Here is a 17412-nt window from a genome sequence, read left to right as displayed (position 1 = left end):
TACTGTACTTAGGAATCACAGATTCTAGCCTACGTCTTGGAAGTATGACCCAAATAAGAATTTTCACTGGATATTGTCATCAGAACAAGTAAGTAACAAGTCTGCCACTTTTGCTCTGACCAACTGAGGAAAAAAACATTACAATAAATCGTGCTACCAATGGTGATTAAATCTTAACGATCGATTAGCTCATATCACATTAAACCGTGCAAATTATTATTATTGTTATACTTTGTTCTCAAATTGTTAATGTTAACAACATCAACGTTGTGTGACTACGTGTATGTAGTGTGTATTAGCGTGTTGATTTCAGTTCTGTATAATCTAATCTCTAATTGTAATACCATTCGAATTTCATATTAAGAAATTATTTTAACCCAAAAAGCAAATTATTCTTCCTTCGAACTGGTTCTCTTTAAAATAATCTGTATTCAGATGAAATAATTTAATTTCAGTCACATGTGTTTCATAAACACATAATCCTTTCTGGATTACAATCTGCCATCAAAATGATAAATGTAATTATTCCAGCTGCTGTGAGAAAAGGCTAACGATCCACCACCTGCAGGATCCTCACATGCGATATAGCCTACTAGCCGGGACTCAATCTTTATGTTTACAGACGTGACGTAATGTCGCAGCAGCATGCTCGAATTTCCTGCGAAAACCTACCCGTACCACTCGAATTAGAAAACATTATTATAAGCTAACCGTTGTGAATCAGGATAAAGTAAGGTTATAGTTTTGAACACTGGCTGGTTATGTACTTGCTCAAATATTGATTTCGGATCATTTTTAACCAAAAAAAGTTACAGACTGCAGCTTTAACTATTAATAAACAGCGAATTAGGAGTTTATTGAGGCAAAGTTAATAGTTAGTTAATAGTAAGAATTGGACCTTAAAATGTGACTGTGTGTGTGTATATCTGTGCATGAATGTACAGGAAATGCTTAAGGACGAAGTGAGGACGTTGACATACAGGAACTCCATGTACCATAACAAACACATCTTCAAGGACAAGATCGTGCTGGACGTGGGGAGTGGTACTGGCATCCTCTCCATGTTTGCTGCCAAGGCCGGAGCCAAGCACGTGTATGGGGTAAGAGGGCGGCCCTCCTTATGCCTAAAACCACATGAGCCTGTAGCCTCCTACCCTGCTGGAACCATTCGCACAGCTCAAAATAGCATCATGTGTGGCAGTCGCACCAAGAGCTTTTGAAGGTGCAAACGAATAATCCTCTTTTGTAGGGAAATATGATGTCATATTACCACCTACTTATTTCATAATAAGGATAATAAATATAAGTTCAAAACAGGAAAATGGTCTGTTTAAAAGCCATAACGTGATATTCTAGTCTCTTTCTACAGTATGCATGTTTTTGTATATTATCACAAACACTTGTATGTTATAACTCATTAATCATTCAGTATTCATTATAAATCAGCCAATGTTAGATAATTAATTTTGCATGCTCATTTAATCATTTTTACATTTATATTACCTTTGCCATCATAATGTAATGCAATTAAAGTTAATCAAGTCAAGTTAGTCCGTTTTATATATGTTGTGATTTATACATCAGATTTACAGTCAATAGTAATATCAATAGTATAAATGTTTAAATGTTAAGTTTATTTTCCATTTTTACATATTTTATTGTTTTATTTTCAATGTATTCAGACAAAATACTGTATTTTAAGACAATACTGAAGTATTTAAGATAATACTGTAGTATTTTAAGACAATTTATCTGTTAAACGATTTTGAGTATGAAACTAATGATCAGCTTATCATTATCGCTATACACACACACACACACACACACACACACACACACACACACAATCAAGACGCAACCGGACTACCATGTTATACCAGCACTATACCATAACACCACCGTAGAATTTTTTTTTTTTCAGGGGCCACTTCTGTTTTTCTCTCTTGCAATACCTTCAGTTTCATTCCATTTCTCTTTCTCACTTCCTGTTCTGTCCATTCAAAGCTCTCCCCTTCAATGCATTCCTCCCCAGTGGTTAGTGAAGGTTCTTAGTGGGCAGCCTGTATTGGCCGTGCTGATATATCAGGCTCTAACACGCTACATTGTGAGGCTGTGGTAATTGGCTCTTTGGATAAATCTGAGAAAGAGACTTTGGAAAAAGCAGTAAAGGTCAGAAAGGCCACATTAACCATGTGGTGCTTGTTTTGCACTTTCGCTTTGAGAACTAAAGCCAAAGCTTGTTAAGCCAAGTTAGAGTACGAGCAGAGAGAGAAACTCTCGTGTGTCCTGGAAACCTCTTGGGACAGAATGTTCTGAGAGCTTTTCTCAGTTTTCAGAGGAGAGCGAACTACCTCGGGAAGCTAAGTCGCGTGCGGGTGTCTGTCTGAGCTGCGGTCTCTGCTGTAATTGAGCTGATATGGTTTGCACCTCGCTGCTCTTATCCAGTTGAACTGTGATAATGAACAATTCTCTGAATGGCTTCATCATATTTAAATGCCAGAGAGCGCAAACTCTCCTCAGTGTCTATGTTACAGTGCAGCTCATCACAAACTCAAAAATACCACTTGCTCAAAATTGCAATGCAGGATATAAACAAGATTATTACATTTTCTGAGGAAAATTTGAGTGATGCTTGCCAGCTCAAAATGCTCTGCCATAATATTCTGGCTTTTATATCCACCTTATTTTTAACGCATGAACGGACACTGCCATGTTTGAACTTGAATTGTGTCAGGGTTTCAGTTGTTTAGTTATTTTAGATGCACAAAAACAGTCCATTATGCAGATTGATGTTGAAAACTGGTATTTGTTGTTACATTAATGATCTATTTAATTATTTTTTATCGTAATCATGAACACATTGGGTTTTAGCGGAAATAGTTGTACAGTTTACTGTGCAGTTATTCTTATTATTATTTACCTATAGTGACTAATGAGTTGGAAGTCTTGCACATTTCACAGGAAATATCTTACGTCCACATTGAAAAGTTAGGTGAATATATGGTTCTTGTCTGTCTTTTATTGTAAGTTTTCTGGCTTTTTTTTCACCCACTTTACTGTCTGCCAGGCAAAAACCATGTAGCTCTTTAGAATAAACCTCTAACCATACACTATAAGAACAAAATCTGTAGAAAATCGTAAAAGGTACTAGTCATTTTCTTCCAGGACATTAACAGTTAAGTTTACAGACATATTTTTTAACCATTAAGTATGTGCAATACCACCTTAGCAAACCCTATAATTACCACATTAGTTAAAAATGTATTTTATATATATTTATCTTTATTAATTATTTTAAAAATATTTTAAACTGAGTAGTTTGTTTCGAACTGGTTGGCAGCTGGTTACATATTTCAGGGTTCCCACGGGTCATGGAATTTCTGGAATATCATGGAATTTTAAAAGGTCTATTCCAGACATTGAAAGTCAGGGAATTTTATATTTTTTTGTCCAAGTCATGGAATATCAGGGATTTTTGTTTGTCGCTTTAAATTTTAGTTTCCATTTATCAAAATGTAATTTTTCTATACGTTTTTTTTTTTTATCGCGTTGTTTCCCGCGTTTTGCCTATTGTTATGGTTAGGCAGCTATTTTTCTGCACCATTTTATTCCCTTCCCGCTTGTCAACTTGCAATCACTTAAGTAAAATGCAGTCACCAGGCTGTAACTGTTAACTAATGCTGGGTACACACCACAAGATAATCGGGCTGATTTTGGGCCGATTTCTCCCCTTCCGACAATCCTAGGTAATGTCCCGATTATCTTGGTGGTTCTAAAGATTATCTTATCATATTTTCCTGGGTGTGAGGTGTGTTAAGAGTGACTGAATCTGCTCAGAAGAATGTCGGAGGCGCCCCGATCGCAAATCGTAAATATTCAACATGTTGAATAGGAGGGGGACCCTGAGGACACCACACACTATAGGAGCAAAACGGTTAAATCTAGGATATTTTTCCCTCATGTTTGTGGTCTCTCACACTTTGAAGATCTTATAAGATTTTAAAAATCTTTTAGTGTGTACCCAGCATAAGGCAAACATGCCAGGAAAATGTACATTTCAAGAGCTTTGGCTACAAAATGACCACTTCAAAGACTGGGTGTTAAAAGTAGACGACAGAAAAGCAAAAACTAAATGTGAATAAAATAAAAAAGACTGAAAAAATAAATAAAAAGACTGAATGATGAACTTGATGACAAACAGAAAAGCCTTCAGAGCGTTTAACCCCTGAAAGCATAAAAACCATAAGTCAATATATGTAAAAATAGTACAGAAAAATATTAAAGTGCATTTAACAGGGAAAAGCAAAAAAAAAATAAAAAAGTAGTTTAAAAGTGTGTATGTGTGTTTAACATAGGTTTGTACTTAAAACGTCTATGAACAAGTAAATAGAGCTTGCAAATGGATAGATTTAAAACACTGTCTGTAGCTGGTTTTTGTCTCAGTGCTCAGCACAACAGCGGCCTGTTTTTTCGTTCATTATAGGTCATGGAAATTCAGCTTTTTAGTCAGTGAAAGTCAGGGAATTTGACATTTGGCTTAGAGTGGGAACCCTGGTATTTAATCATAATTTTTTTTTTATAATTAATAATAAATTTTGCATAACTTCTGTAAAAATAGAGCATGGTGTTAGCAAAGCCAAAATCATGGGTTTTAACTCCCAGGGGATATATAAACTTATAAAATGTATAGCATAAAATGCAATATAACCTGCTTCAGGTAACAGCGTCTGCCAAATTCATAAATGGAAATGTAAAACATTCATGGCCTACTAATAGCTCATGACTTTGTGGATGTTCATGATGTTTAAAACTAGATAATTATTTGCTTTCACATGTAACTTGCACCTATAACGTGGTCAATTATCATAAATTAATTTTGACTAATTTCTTAGTTTGCAAAAAAAAGTTTAAAGTAATGCATTTACACGAGAAGTGTAATTTAATACTTATAATTTTGTGACTATATTACTTATCTGTACAAAAAGTTGTCTAAATTATCTTTTTAGCAGTTTTTAATTGCTGTTTTAGGTGGATAAACTCATGGTTATGTGTTACCAGCATAATTTTTTCATTGGAAACAGTCCTTTTGCTATGTCCTACACATACCATGCAAAACTTACTTAATTTTCTTAAATTTGTCATGACATGAGTGGAAATTAGCACAGTAAGTTACCTTTTTGATTGAGCTACTTGATCGAAACATGTTCTTTCAAAATGAAAACACAGAGTTAAGCCAAATGGTAACTGTTTTTTAAGTTTGAACCAGAAACCTGATACAATTGTGCTAAATGAAAATGGTGTCAAATCACACTAAATTGTTTAAATGAAATGAACATCAAAAATCTATTTGAGTACATGTTAACATGTAATTCTGCAGTCTCATGGCTGTAATTTTGAAACAGTATCTATTTTAACATTTATGCTGGTACAAAGACTCATAGACTTCCATTGTAAGTGCATTACTGTGAACAGTTTTACAAACTGAAGCAAAAGTCAAATTATTTTCTTGAATGACATGTATTGAACCAGGAAAAGTCCATTAATGCTTAGCAAAATATTTGTGAATGAACAAAGCATGCTAGTAGCTGTTGAGCTATACTAAAATGGATATTTTCACCAAATATCTCAAACTGTAAATGAAAGAAAGAGATAAAATCATCATGTTTAATGTTGTCTTGTTTGCAAAATTTTGCCCTTGATCACTGTTTACCGCAGCTCAGGCCCAGGCACTTTCCTCTCGCCTTGATCATGTACATCAAGCACTTTTCTTCTGAGAGTGGAAATGTGCTGACTGTGTTATGGGCTTCTCTGATTACTTTTAAACTCAATGCTGACCCACTGCAGTACGTGAAACTTTTCCAGAAACAGGTGGGCCTGCCATGTAGGTTCTGATTGTTTGTCAGTTGAAGCGAAGCTGACTGACTCCGTGTGCTCCACTGGAGTTGACGGCGATGGCTATGGACACTAACGATGGCTGGGAAAACACAAGGGACGTCATGAGGCAGAGGGATCTGTGCTGTCTGGAATCAGCCTCTCACTTATACAGCTGATGGGTTCCTACTGAATCTCTCCTCTTCCCTTTAGCCTCGGGCCACTGACAGCCCCGTTACTCTGTGTGTTCGTTTACATATATTTCTGTCTGACAACGGGACAGGAATCTGGACTGTTTGTGAATGCTAAATAAGGCTCTTTGGGTGGCTGGAGGCTGATCAGAGGAACATGTCTAATGGGCAGGACTGCAAGTTGCAAGAATCATAAGCTCTCAATGTTGAGAGACTGTAAAGGGGAAGGACACCATCTGTGTAAGCCATCAAAAACAAGATACACTAGCGTTCAAAAGTTTGGGGCCTGTACAATGCCTGTACAATTTTTTCTTCTTCATATAAATAATTTTTTTCATCAAATCACACTAATTGGAATAATCAGTTTCAGTCTTGTCTGAAATAAGAGGGTAATAAGAGGTCTACCAGCTATAACAGAATCAACAAACTAGAAAGTTTAAATCTTCACATTGTTCTGTTTTTTTCCCCTTCCTCAGATTGAATGCTCAAGTATATCAGAATACTCTGAGAAAATCATCAAGGCCAATCACCTGGACAGTGGTAAGCAGATATAATGTGTGTAGATATTGTATAAGTATGTGTTGCTGTGTCGTTAGCTTGCTTGTGTGGGTGTGAGAAAAACAGAATGACAAATAGGATGAGACATCGACAGGATAAAGAGTGGTTGTCAAGTGTTCTTCAATTCAGCCTCCTAAATATACATAATTTAAAACCTCTGCAGTATCTGAATATTAAGAGAGAATTTAAAGGGTTAGTTCACCCAAAAATGAAAATTATGTCATTAATTACTCACCCTCGTGTTGTTCCAAACCCGTAAGACCTTCGTTCATCTTCGGAACACAATTTAAGATATTTTTGATGAAATATGAGGGCTCTCTGACCCTCCCATAGACAGCAAGGTAACTACCATGTTCAAGGTCCAGAAAAGTACCAAGATGATCGACAAAGTAGTCCGTGTGACATCAGTGGTTCAACTGTAAAGTTACGAAGCTACGAGAATACTTTTTTGCGCAAAGAAAACAAAAATAACGACTTTATTCCGCATTTTCGTCTCTACTGCATCACTTTGGACGCGCGTTCACGACAGTATCATAGAGCGTGTGGCGGCGCGTCCACAAGTGACGCAGTAGAGATGAAAATGTGGAATAAAGTCATTATTTTTGTTCTCTTTGCGCAAAAAAGTATTCTTATAGCTTCTTAACTTTACAGTTGAACCACTGATGTCACACTACTTTGTTTAAAGGGTTTAAACAAACTACTTCGACTACTTTGTCGATCATCTTGGTACTTTTCTGGACCTGAAACGTGGTAGTTACCTTGCTGTCTATGGGAGGGTCAGACAGCCCTCATATTTCATCAAAAATATCTTAAATTGTGTTCCGAAGATGAATGAAGGTCTTGCGGGTTTGGAACAACACGAGGGTGAGTAATTAATGACATAATTTTCATTTTTGGGTGAACTAACCCTTAAAACTGTAAATGTTCAGTATGATTTATAATAAATATAAATGATAAAATGAGTATCAAGGAAACTGTCCTCCCAAAAAAGACATTAATATGTATTTTTGTCTCGTTTTCAAAAGTTTGGGTTCATTATTTTTTTTTAATGTTTTTGAAAGAAGTCTTTTATGCTTATCATGGCAAAAATACAATAGAAACAGTACTATTTTGAAATATTACTGTTGTCTATTTTAATACATTTAAAAATAGAATTTATTCCTGTGATGGCAAAGCTGAGTTTTCAGTATCATTACTCCAATCTTCAGTCACATCATCCCTCAGAAATCATTCTAATATGCTGATTCGGTTATCAAGAATAATTTCTTACAATTTTCAATGTTGAAAACAAATGTGCTGCTTAATATTTTGTGGAAATTTGATACCTTAATATTTGATGAACAGAATATTTAAAAGAACAGCATTTATTTAAAATATTATTTTTTTGTAACAATGTAAAGTCTTTAGTGTCAATTGTGACCCATTTAATGCATCCTTGCTGAATAAAAGTATTAATTTATTTCAATAAATAAATAAAAACTCTTCCTGACCCTAAAACAAAATAGATTTACTTAGTAATTAAAGTGCTGGTTTTTACTGGAAAACAAGACAAAATACTGTGTACAGTGTGATTATTCGTAGTCATAAAAACATGTCATAGTCAAAGGCCAATTCACACTGCACAGACAAACACCAACAAACTAGTCTGTTGGAGTATGTTGGATCAGTGTGTTACCCCTGTCGGTGTTGGTTGGAGTTTGTTTTCACCCGACTGGACATGCTTAATCGGCGTTTGTTGGGTCGTGGAATGTCTGAGCAGTGTGAAATGATTTTCCAACAAACAAACTCAAGACAACAAACTCTGACGTAATATGACATGGCCACGATCCATTGCCATGACGATGCGCATATTTCACTTAAAGCGAGCTTCAACCATGGACTCTTTCTTTCTTATTCGCCACCTTTTCAGGCGAAGAATGACACACAAAGACATTGATAACAGTAAAATTTGGATTGTGGTTACAGGATCATCCATTTCTTCCCCAGTCAGACTTACACCATCTACACCGGATGCGAGCGGCGATAAAATACAATCGAGGTTCTATTGATTATAATCAGTGACACTGTCTACACTGGATGCGGCGCGATGCGACAACTTTCGCGTCTGGTGTAGACACGGTGTTACTTGACTCTCTTTGACTCGAAATTTGTTGGTGTTTGTTGGAGCAGTGTGAATATGACAGTTATTTTTCATAAAATTCTAAATCCAACAGCCAACTTGTTTGTGTGGAGTGAATTGGCCTTTAAACATTTTACTTTCTGTATGTTTTCAGTTAGCCTTTAGTTTGAAAGAAAACAGCATATTTCTAATGGTTTAAGGCTCTTTCTATTAGCTAGAACAAGACATTGCTATAACATGATGCTCCATTTTTGATCAGGCGTTAGACCACTGCAGTATCTTTTCTTGAGAGTTCAACAAAAGCTGATGCTGCAATCCTAGCTGGAGTCTCTCTCACATACATGCATGGTTTGACCCACATCTTTTAACTGGCCTTAAAAATTCAAAGAGTAGGAAGGATCTGTCAAGTGTCTCTGTGGCCTTATTTGTCTGTGTTCCAGTTATAACCATCTTTAAAGGGAAAGTGGAAGAGACAGAGCTGCCGGTAGATCAGGTGGACATTATCATCTCAGAGTGGATGGGTTATTGCCTTTTTTATGAGTCCATGCTCAACACAGTAATCTACGCCAGAGATAAATGGCTGGTCAGTGTTCATGTGTGTGTGTAGTACAGAACGTACATGTGAGTGTGTGTACTTTATATACAGCCAGTGTCTCTACAGAATGAACAAACACACTGCTTTTTATCTTTAGAAACCTGGAGGTCTGATGTTCCCAGACAGGGCTGCTCTATATGTGGTGGCCATTGAAGACAGACAGTACAAGGACTTCAGGATCCACTGTGAGTCCCAAAACACGCACACAGAAACATCTCATATTCTTATAGTAGGGTTTTATCTATCCAAATACAATCATGTTTACAAGTTTCTAAGCTGATACAATAAAATAGGTCTATAATACTGCAAATAAATAAATACATTTAAAAACTTTTTTGTGTGTATCCTTCAGTTAAAATATCAAAACATCCTTTAAACAGCATACATTTTCACACATAAGATTTAAAGAATTATTTTCATAGATTGTATATAAGTGTCTTGAAGACTTGAATATAAGTGCATTGTTGTCTTCACTGTTTTGTTTTGTTTTACTGTTTAAAGCATAAAAAAGTTAAAAACAAAATATCTGTCAAGGTCGTGAGACAAAATATTTTATATTCAAGATCAAATCTATGAAGGCAAGCCTTAAGATCTTATGCTATGGTGCTTCTCAAGTAAATGTATCTTGTTTTAAAGATTTTTAGATATTTCTGCTGGAAAACAAACCAAAAAATAAATAAATAAATAAAACCAAGGCAATAATACTGTGAAATATTATATTATATTATTACAATTTAAAATAACTTTTTAATTTCAACATATTTTGAAAGTTGAAACTGAATTTTTTTAGCAGCCATTACTACAGTCTTCAGTGACACATGATCATCTTACAATCTAATTATATGATCTGCTGTTTAAGAAACATTTCTTACTATTATTAGTGTTGAAAACAGTTGCACTTTTTTAAAATCTAGGGTAGGCAGTTTCTGCGCTACTAGTGTCACCTAGCAGAAGAAAAGTATGTTTTCAAACAAACATTGATTGCCCCTTTTATGCGTCACGCTTCCACCAACTCAAATACAGCTCCTCAGCTCTATAAAAGTGAAGGCATGTCTCAAAAGGTAAAAGTAGACTAATTTCAATAAATTATTTTTCCACACCTACTAAACACTCTCTGGCTCAGCTTGCTACAGTGGCCACGTCCCCAAACTCTTGCTATTGGCTGCACAGAGGTATGCAAATACCTATGTTCTTCTGCTGCTTCTTTTGCATTTTATGGTGGTTGGCAAACCAACTTAAGGTGCATTTCTACCACTTAGATGCGGATGGAATGTGAAGTTCAGATGGAGGAATGGGAGAGGAAAAAAACAAACAAACAAAAATCCCACAAAAAAAATCCTTCTAATCAGATCTGTATCTCGCAAATATTTAAATACAGCATCTTACACCCTTAACTGTTTCTGTGCATTCTGAAGTATATCCTATAAATTAAAATTAAATTAAAATAAATACAAATTATTAAAATAGGGCCTACCTCAACCAGTATTATAAAATGTTTCTAGACAAAATTGCCTACCCTAGCGTTAATATTTCTTGTAGAAATACTTTTTTCAGCATTATTTATTGAAAAGAAAGGTCAAAAGAACGGTATTCATTTGAAAGATAATTTTTTAAGTCTAAGGTGTTGAAGTCTTTACTGTCAATTTTGATCAATTTAATGCATCCTTGCTGAAAAGTAGTAGTAATTTCCTTCAAAAAACGAAACTAATAAATCAATAAATAATAATAATAAATAAACATAAAAATAAATTACAAATTTGGGGTCCAGATGCTTAAAAACCATAGACACAAAAGTGATGTTTATTTGAATGCATGGTAGATGAAAAGTTTAACTTTTTAACTTTTACAGATTTTCTTCAAGCTGTTAAAGAGAAAACTGACCATAGGACAGCTTATGCTAATGCCTTCTACAATGCATATATCATTCGCATATATCATCATATATCATATATCATTACATGTGGATTCGAATACATTTTGAGATGTATTCAAGTGCTTATTTTTACATACTTGTCGAGTATTTTTTGGGCCTTAGTTATGCTGTTTATCAAAACTCAAATAATTTTATGTTTGAGCAGGGTGGGAGAACGTTTATGGTTTTGACATGACCTGCATCAGGAACGTAGCTATGAAAGAACCACTGGTGGACATCGTGGACTCAAAACAAGTGGTATCCAACGCCTGCCTGATCAAGGTCAGCCATTAAAACACTTCGCAGAAGTCAAGTATTGTATGCGCATGTTTCTCACCGCATGTGTGCTAGATGGGAAGCTCAAGTGAGATCCACAGAGAATACAGCAGCATTAGTGTGTAACTGATCATTAGCTGTATCACTCAGTGTGACAGTTACATAATGATCCGTTGAAATGCAATTTCATTTCATCATAAACCACTGGAGAAGGTTCTGATGAGATGATTATTGGTTGAATCGGATTCATCAAGCCTGGAAAGTTTATGGCTCCACAGATGGACTGTGAAATGTATCTGCACACCTCTCATTTTAACTGCTGAAAGATAATATGAAAAAATATATTTGAAACAAAAGGCTTTTTCAGCTTTTTACAGATATAAATTTAGCAGCTCTGTCACAACTAATCCAATTTAAAACTTTGATGTAAGTCAGAGTACAATTTTTAATATGTAGAGGTCTAAATAAAGTCATTTGAGAATTTTGCGTTTGTCAATCATTGTCTGTACAAATATAGATAAGCACATATAGAGGGCCTTTTTTAAGCTACTTAGTATATAAATTGTATTGCATTAAATAACATAATATCAAACCATAATCTACAATCAAATAATGATAGCCTTGTCTCAAATCTAACTAGCAATTTTTTCTAGTTAACTTTAACTAAGGATGCACCAGTATTGAAAATCTGAATATTATGTTCATGTTATAATGTAAAAACATTAAAAATGCAAAAGTAAAATCAAACATTTTAAATGCTACAAGTGAATTTTGACATCACTATGTTATAATTAATATTCAATTAATAATATATATTTGCCATATCTTACTTTTGCTATCTTACTTTAAAATAAAATATATTTTAAATATAATGCAATGACATTCATGCATTTTAGGTGCCATTTAATTGGCCAAATACCATTTGGAGTCATTTCTTTTTCTACTGATTGAAGCGTGTCCTGAACTGACCTTAGAGGAAATTATATCGCGATATTTCAGCCTATTCTACTCCAGTCTTTCTTTAAAGTTTCAATAAAGTAACTTATTTTAAAGATCAGATCTGCCAAATGAAGCAGAGCTGGGACATAATGGATGAAGGCACTTACAGTAAATTAAGTGGTGAATTGAAGTGTGACGCACACACTGTTGGTTTGTTTGATATAGTGATTAATGCTCCATTTCAAACTTTGAGCTTTATAACTTAATCTAAAGTAGATCGGACACGTTTGCAAATGGGAGACTTGAAATCTAATGGAGAGTGAGAGGAATATAAAACCACAGAGAAAGAGAGAAAGGTTTACACTTAACAGTTTCCTGTTGTTTTTCAGGTAAATATATCAGTGGTGGAGGCAGGGCTCAGTTTACTGTCGGGAAATGATGGAGGCTGAAACAGCTGTCTGAATGTACTGATCCAAGAGCAGTAATAACATCCTAACATGATTATTGAAATGCTAGCAGTACAGTATGACATTTCAGAAGAAGAGATAGAGATCAAGCTTGATGCTGAACTTTTTTACTCTCTCCCACAGTAAAGAGAAATTACTAAAGAGATCTCATGTTTCACCTGGACAACATTGAGATTAAATGGAGAAGTCTCCTGCTTTTCAGGTTTATCTCAAGACCCCAATATTTTCACATCTCCTCCAATGTCACACACTGTGTTTAGAAGATACTAAAATCGGCAATCAAGAGTCAAAGATCTCAAAATGAACTCAAACATTTCTCATTAAATTCCTACATCAAGCTTGATGCTGAACTTTTTTACTCTCTCCCACAGTAAAGAGAAATTACTAAAGAGATCTCATGTTTCACCTGGACAGCATTGAGATTAAATGGAGAAGTCTCCTGCTTTTCAAGTTTATCTCAAGACCCCAATATTTTCACATCTCCTCCAATGTCACACACTGTGTTCAGAAGATACTAAAATCGGCAATCAAGAGTCAAAGATCTCAAAATGAGCTCAAACATTTCTCATTAAATTCCTAATGGACTTTTCCACTAGAGGAAAATTCATATTTTGGCTAGAAGCAATGGTTTAAAGTTAAAATGCCTTAATGATAGATTTTTTTATTTTCTTAAAAACTCATTTATATTTTGGATGACCTGAGGGTGAGTACATTTTCAGCTATTTTTCATTTTTGGCTAAAATATTCCTTTGAAAGAAACCCAGCTGAGAATGCCATTAAGTTCCTTAGGCCATGAAATAGCAACTTTAAGCTTTCCTCATCTTTTCTCAGGAAGTGGACATCTACACGGTGAAGCCAGAGGAACTGTCCTTCACCTCCTCCTTCTGTCTGCAGATCCAGAGGAACGATTATGTCCATGCTCTGGTCACCTACTTCAATATCGAATTCACCAAGTGTCATAAAAAGACTGGCTTCTCCACAGGTGTCGTGTTTTATACTTCTCTATGTTCTGTATCTTGGATCACAGTACTTTGTGGTTGATGTCTGCTCTCTAGTGGCTCAGTTTTGACACAGCACTTCCAAATGCATTGAATTAAACCAAAATAGACAACAAGAATAAAGTAAACGGATTTCTTAAATGAAAACCAGCTACATATTTTGATGCATAAACATATAATGTTATTAAAGTTACTATAAAGTGTTAGTAGTATATAACGTCTATGAAGAGCATAAGCCTGCAAGTCCTACAATGAAGTGTTTCCTCAACGGCTCTAGGATAACAAAATAACAAAGATTCATGAATGAATAATTTTAAGCTTCTTGACTTTACATTCTAGAAGATTACCAAGCCACATCATGTTAATATTAACGAAACGAGAGTGTATATGTGTTGTTATGTACCTTAAAGTGCCCCTATTATGGGTTATGAAAGGTTCATATTTTGGTTTTGGGAGTCCCCAACAACAGGTTGACATGCATGCAAGGTCAAAAAACACTTTCATTGTCTTATAATATGCATTTATTTTGACCTTACTTGCTCAACGACTCCCAAACGATTCGCTCAACGATTCATTTTTCCAAACCCCTCCTTTGCGTGACGCTAATCTGCGGTGATTGGTCGATTGGTCTCATTTTCATTTTATCATGCCTGTAATACCTGATAAAGCAGCGTTTGTGAGCGCAGTGCTGCTTTGTTTACAGCCGTTACCGGGGAAACAGCTAGTTTTACTGCTCCAAAAGCAGCACCTAGTGGCAAAGAATGAATTTGCATTTTCATTCAGACCAACAGGAAAAGACCAACAAGTGGGCGGGCAATATGCTAATGTTTCATGTTGACCTCAACATGAAACAGCTTGGGATTCGTTTTAAAAACGACTCGCAGAGTCGATTCTTTCTTTTGAGAGACAATAACTTTATACACGGTGCACTTTCAGATTTAAAACTTTGCAGGATGTTTCCATTCACTGCAGCTGTATTACACACTGCATGAAAGGTAATTTTCAAAAATCCATAATAGGGGCACTTTAAGCTAACACAACGCCGATGGTGCTCTTGTTCTTGTTTAGTTTAATCCGGTTTACAACAGCAAACCTAGTACAGCAAGGCCACAATGGCGAGTAGCGCCCTCTGTTGGTTATGTCGCTTTTTATTTCTCTATTTCAATATTGAGGCAGATTTGTGCTTCTAAAAGGATGTGGCTCAAGCAGATTGACTGCTGTGGTTTTGACTTTTTTTCATATCCTCTCTTGATGTATTGTATAGTCAAGAGAGCACCTGACTCCTGATGTTGAGTTGCAGTGTTGTAAGGTGTTTTGTGATTCCCAGACAGTGATCTGAGGGCTCTGTTAACTTCTATTGATCTTTGAGGTTCAGTGTATTGCTCAGTCAGCACAGGCGTTTCCTCATGGGTGGAAGCTCAAGTGATCTTTTGTTTGGCAAGAAAACTAACACTCAGACACAAACTTCGGGTCCTTATTTTCTCTCTAAATCACACCCATAGGGTTTGCATCTTTTTTGGCAGCGGTCTTGAAAGAAATACAGGCTTAGAGAGGTTTATGTTTGGCAAGGCTTTAAAATCTGAATTTGTGAAGTGAATTTGTCAGCATTAGTACAAGATTCACTGTTCACTGTCTATTTTAAAAACACACACACAGACAGGATGATCATGGCCCTGTAATATTGATCAGCTCACTGTAGTTCATTCTTCTTACTGCATGGCTGCTTCTGAAATAATTATATACGTTGACATGAAATATAGATTTAGATATTGAAGTTTAAATTATATATAGGCTATGGAGCATAGAGTGGTCCGTAGAGGCCATTATATTTGACGTCAGAATCCAACAACTGATCAATCAGACTCAAGTGTTTCAGAGAGCAGCGTAACAACGTGTTATATATTTAATATTTTTTATTGTATATATTTTCTCTACCGTAGCACCAGATGCCCCGTACACACACTGGAAGCAGACAGTGTTTTATCTGGAGGAATATTTGACTGTGAAAAGAGGAGAGGAGATAGTCGGAACTGTCAGCATGAAGCCAAACGAGAAGAACGCAGTAAGAACCCACCTAATTTAATAATTTTTAAAAAGTAAAATATGCTTTCAAGACCCATTTTATTTTATTTTATTTTATTTTAAATAGTCAGTTAGTTCCTGTCTTCAGTGTTACATGATCCTCCAGAAATCATTCGAATATGCTGATTTGATGCTCAAGAAGTTTTTTTTTTTTAATTATTATTATTGTTGAACGCATTTGTGCTGCTTAATATTTTTGTGGAAATCTATGATTTTTTTTTCTAAAATAGAATTTTGATGTAATGTTATAAGTCATTTTAAATTCATCCACACAGAATAAAAGTATTACCTTCTTTTGGAAAAAAAACAAAATTATAATAATTATAATAATAATTCCCCCAAAATTTTCAATGCAACTTTCTTATGTAGTTTTTTCTTATAATTAAAATGCAATTTAACTTTCTTGTTTATCTATCCAGCGTGATCTGGACTTTACCTTTGAGCTGGATTTTAAAGGTCAGCTATGTGAGGCCGCTATCGCTCATGACTATAAGATGCGCTAAGTATCCAGCAGTGGCGAGAGACGGTTTGTGACAGTACTCAGAGAAGCAGAGGCAGGGGCCGCTCCGGATCACAGCTACAGCCCTGCTGCTGGGAAGAGACAGAGACAGAGAGAAAGACCAGCACAGAAGTTGTTATCTCTGGGAGTCTTGCCAACGTTTTTGGAGCGGAGTGGCACTTCTAGCAATAGCAGCCTTGCCTTCGCCGACTCTAGCTTGCACTAGTACGCCATCTCTCCGACTGTTCAGGGGCTAACTATGACTACACCCCACTGCAAACAAAAGAATGTCATGCTCTTATGAATGTTAAGTGTTAGTTTATGGTGACTTTGCTTTTACATTAGGAGTGTGAGATAAGATATTTAATATTGAAGGTTGTGCTTCCAAGTCCCAGGCATTAAAAATATCTCAATTTAACATATTATCATATTACGAGAATAACTCCACTGACATAGTAATAATTCATTTGCTGGACTTTAACAATTTCAGTGCAGTAAAGTAAGTGATCTCATAATTTAAATCAGGTTTTAACAAAATCCAGGTCATTCTCATAAAATAGTACAGTTTTTTGCTATAAATAATCCATTGCTTACTTAAATATCATTGGCCAATGCTAAGAACAATATTTTTTTTCCTGTAAAGCTTTAATGTTTTTTTTTTTTTGCACCTACAAGGTTGGCAAATACAACTGATGCTTTACAAAGCTAATATACATAAATATTGATGAAGTCTATAAGAAAACCCTTTTTTTTTCACCACAATGTTTTACCAAAAAGATAAATTATGTTTAAATGTCATGGCATAATCAGCATTTTTTTAACTGAGTAATTATACATAGACCATAAAAGAATATTTGAATTTCAATAAAAGCTAAATTTAGCTATTATATTATATTGTGATGAAT

General features: G+C 35.3%; 1 protein-coding gene across 4 annotated transcripts in view; it reads left to right on the top strand.

Annotated features, from left to right (window-relative positions):
• LOC107673148 (protein arginine N-methyltransferase 8-B-like) overlaps positions 1 to 17100 on the top strand; it is a 27177-nt gene extending 10077 nt beyond the window's left edge. For all 4 annotated transcript variants that reach the window (XM_016466644.1, XM_016466643.1, XM_016466641.1 and 1 more), the window contains 8 exons: positions 945 to 1100; positions 6539 to 6602; positions 9180 to 9322; positions 9432 to 9519; positions 11413 to 11528; positions 13760 to 13910; positions 15867 to 15988; positions 16428 to 17100. In XM_016466644.1, the coding sequence (XP_016322130.1) occupies positions 945 to 1100; positions 6539 to 6602; positions 9180 to 9322; positions 9432 to 9519; positions 11413 to 11528; positions 13760 to 13910; positions 15867 to 15988; positions 16428 to 16511 (924 nt within the window). In that variant the 3' untranslated portion in view covers positions 16512 to 17100. The remainder of the gene's footprint in view (positions 1 to 944; positions 1101 to 6538; positions 6603 to 9179; positions 9323 to 9431; positions 9520 to 11412; positions 11529 to 13759; positions 13911 to 15866; positions 15989 to 16427) is intronic.
• Positions 17101 to 17412: the final 312 nt, after the last annotated feature.

Source organism: Sinocyclocheilus anshuiensis, unplaced genomic scaffold, assembly GCF_001515605.1.
Source record: "Sinocyclocheilus anshuiensis isolate Anshui unplaced genomic scaffold, SAMN03320099.WGS_v1.1 scaffold304, whole genome shotgun sequence".
NCBI classification, from domain to species: Eukaryota; Metazoa; Chordata; class Actinopteri; order Cypriniformes; family Cyprinidae; genus Sinocyclocheilus; species Sinocyclocheilus anshuiensis.
The sequence above is the reverse complement of the archived record's forward strand: the minus strand, read 5'-3'. Positions and strand labels throughout refer to the sequence as shown.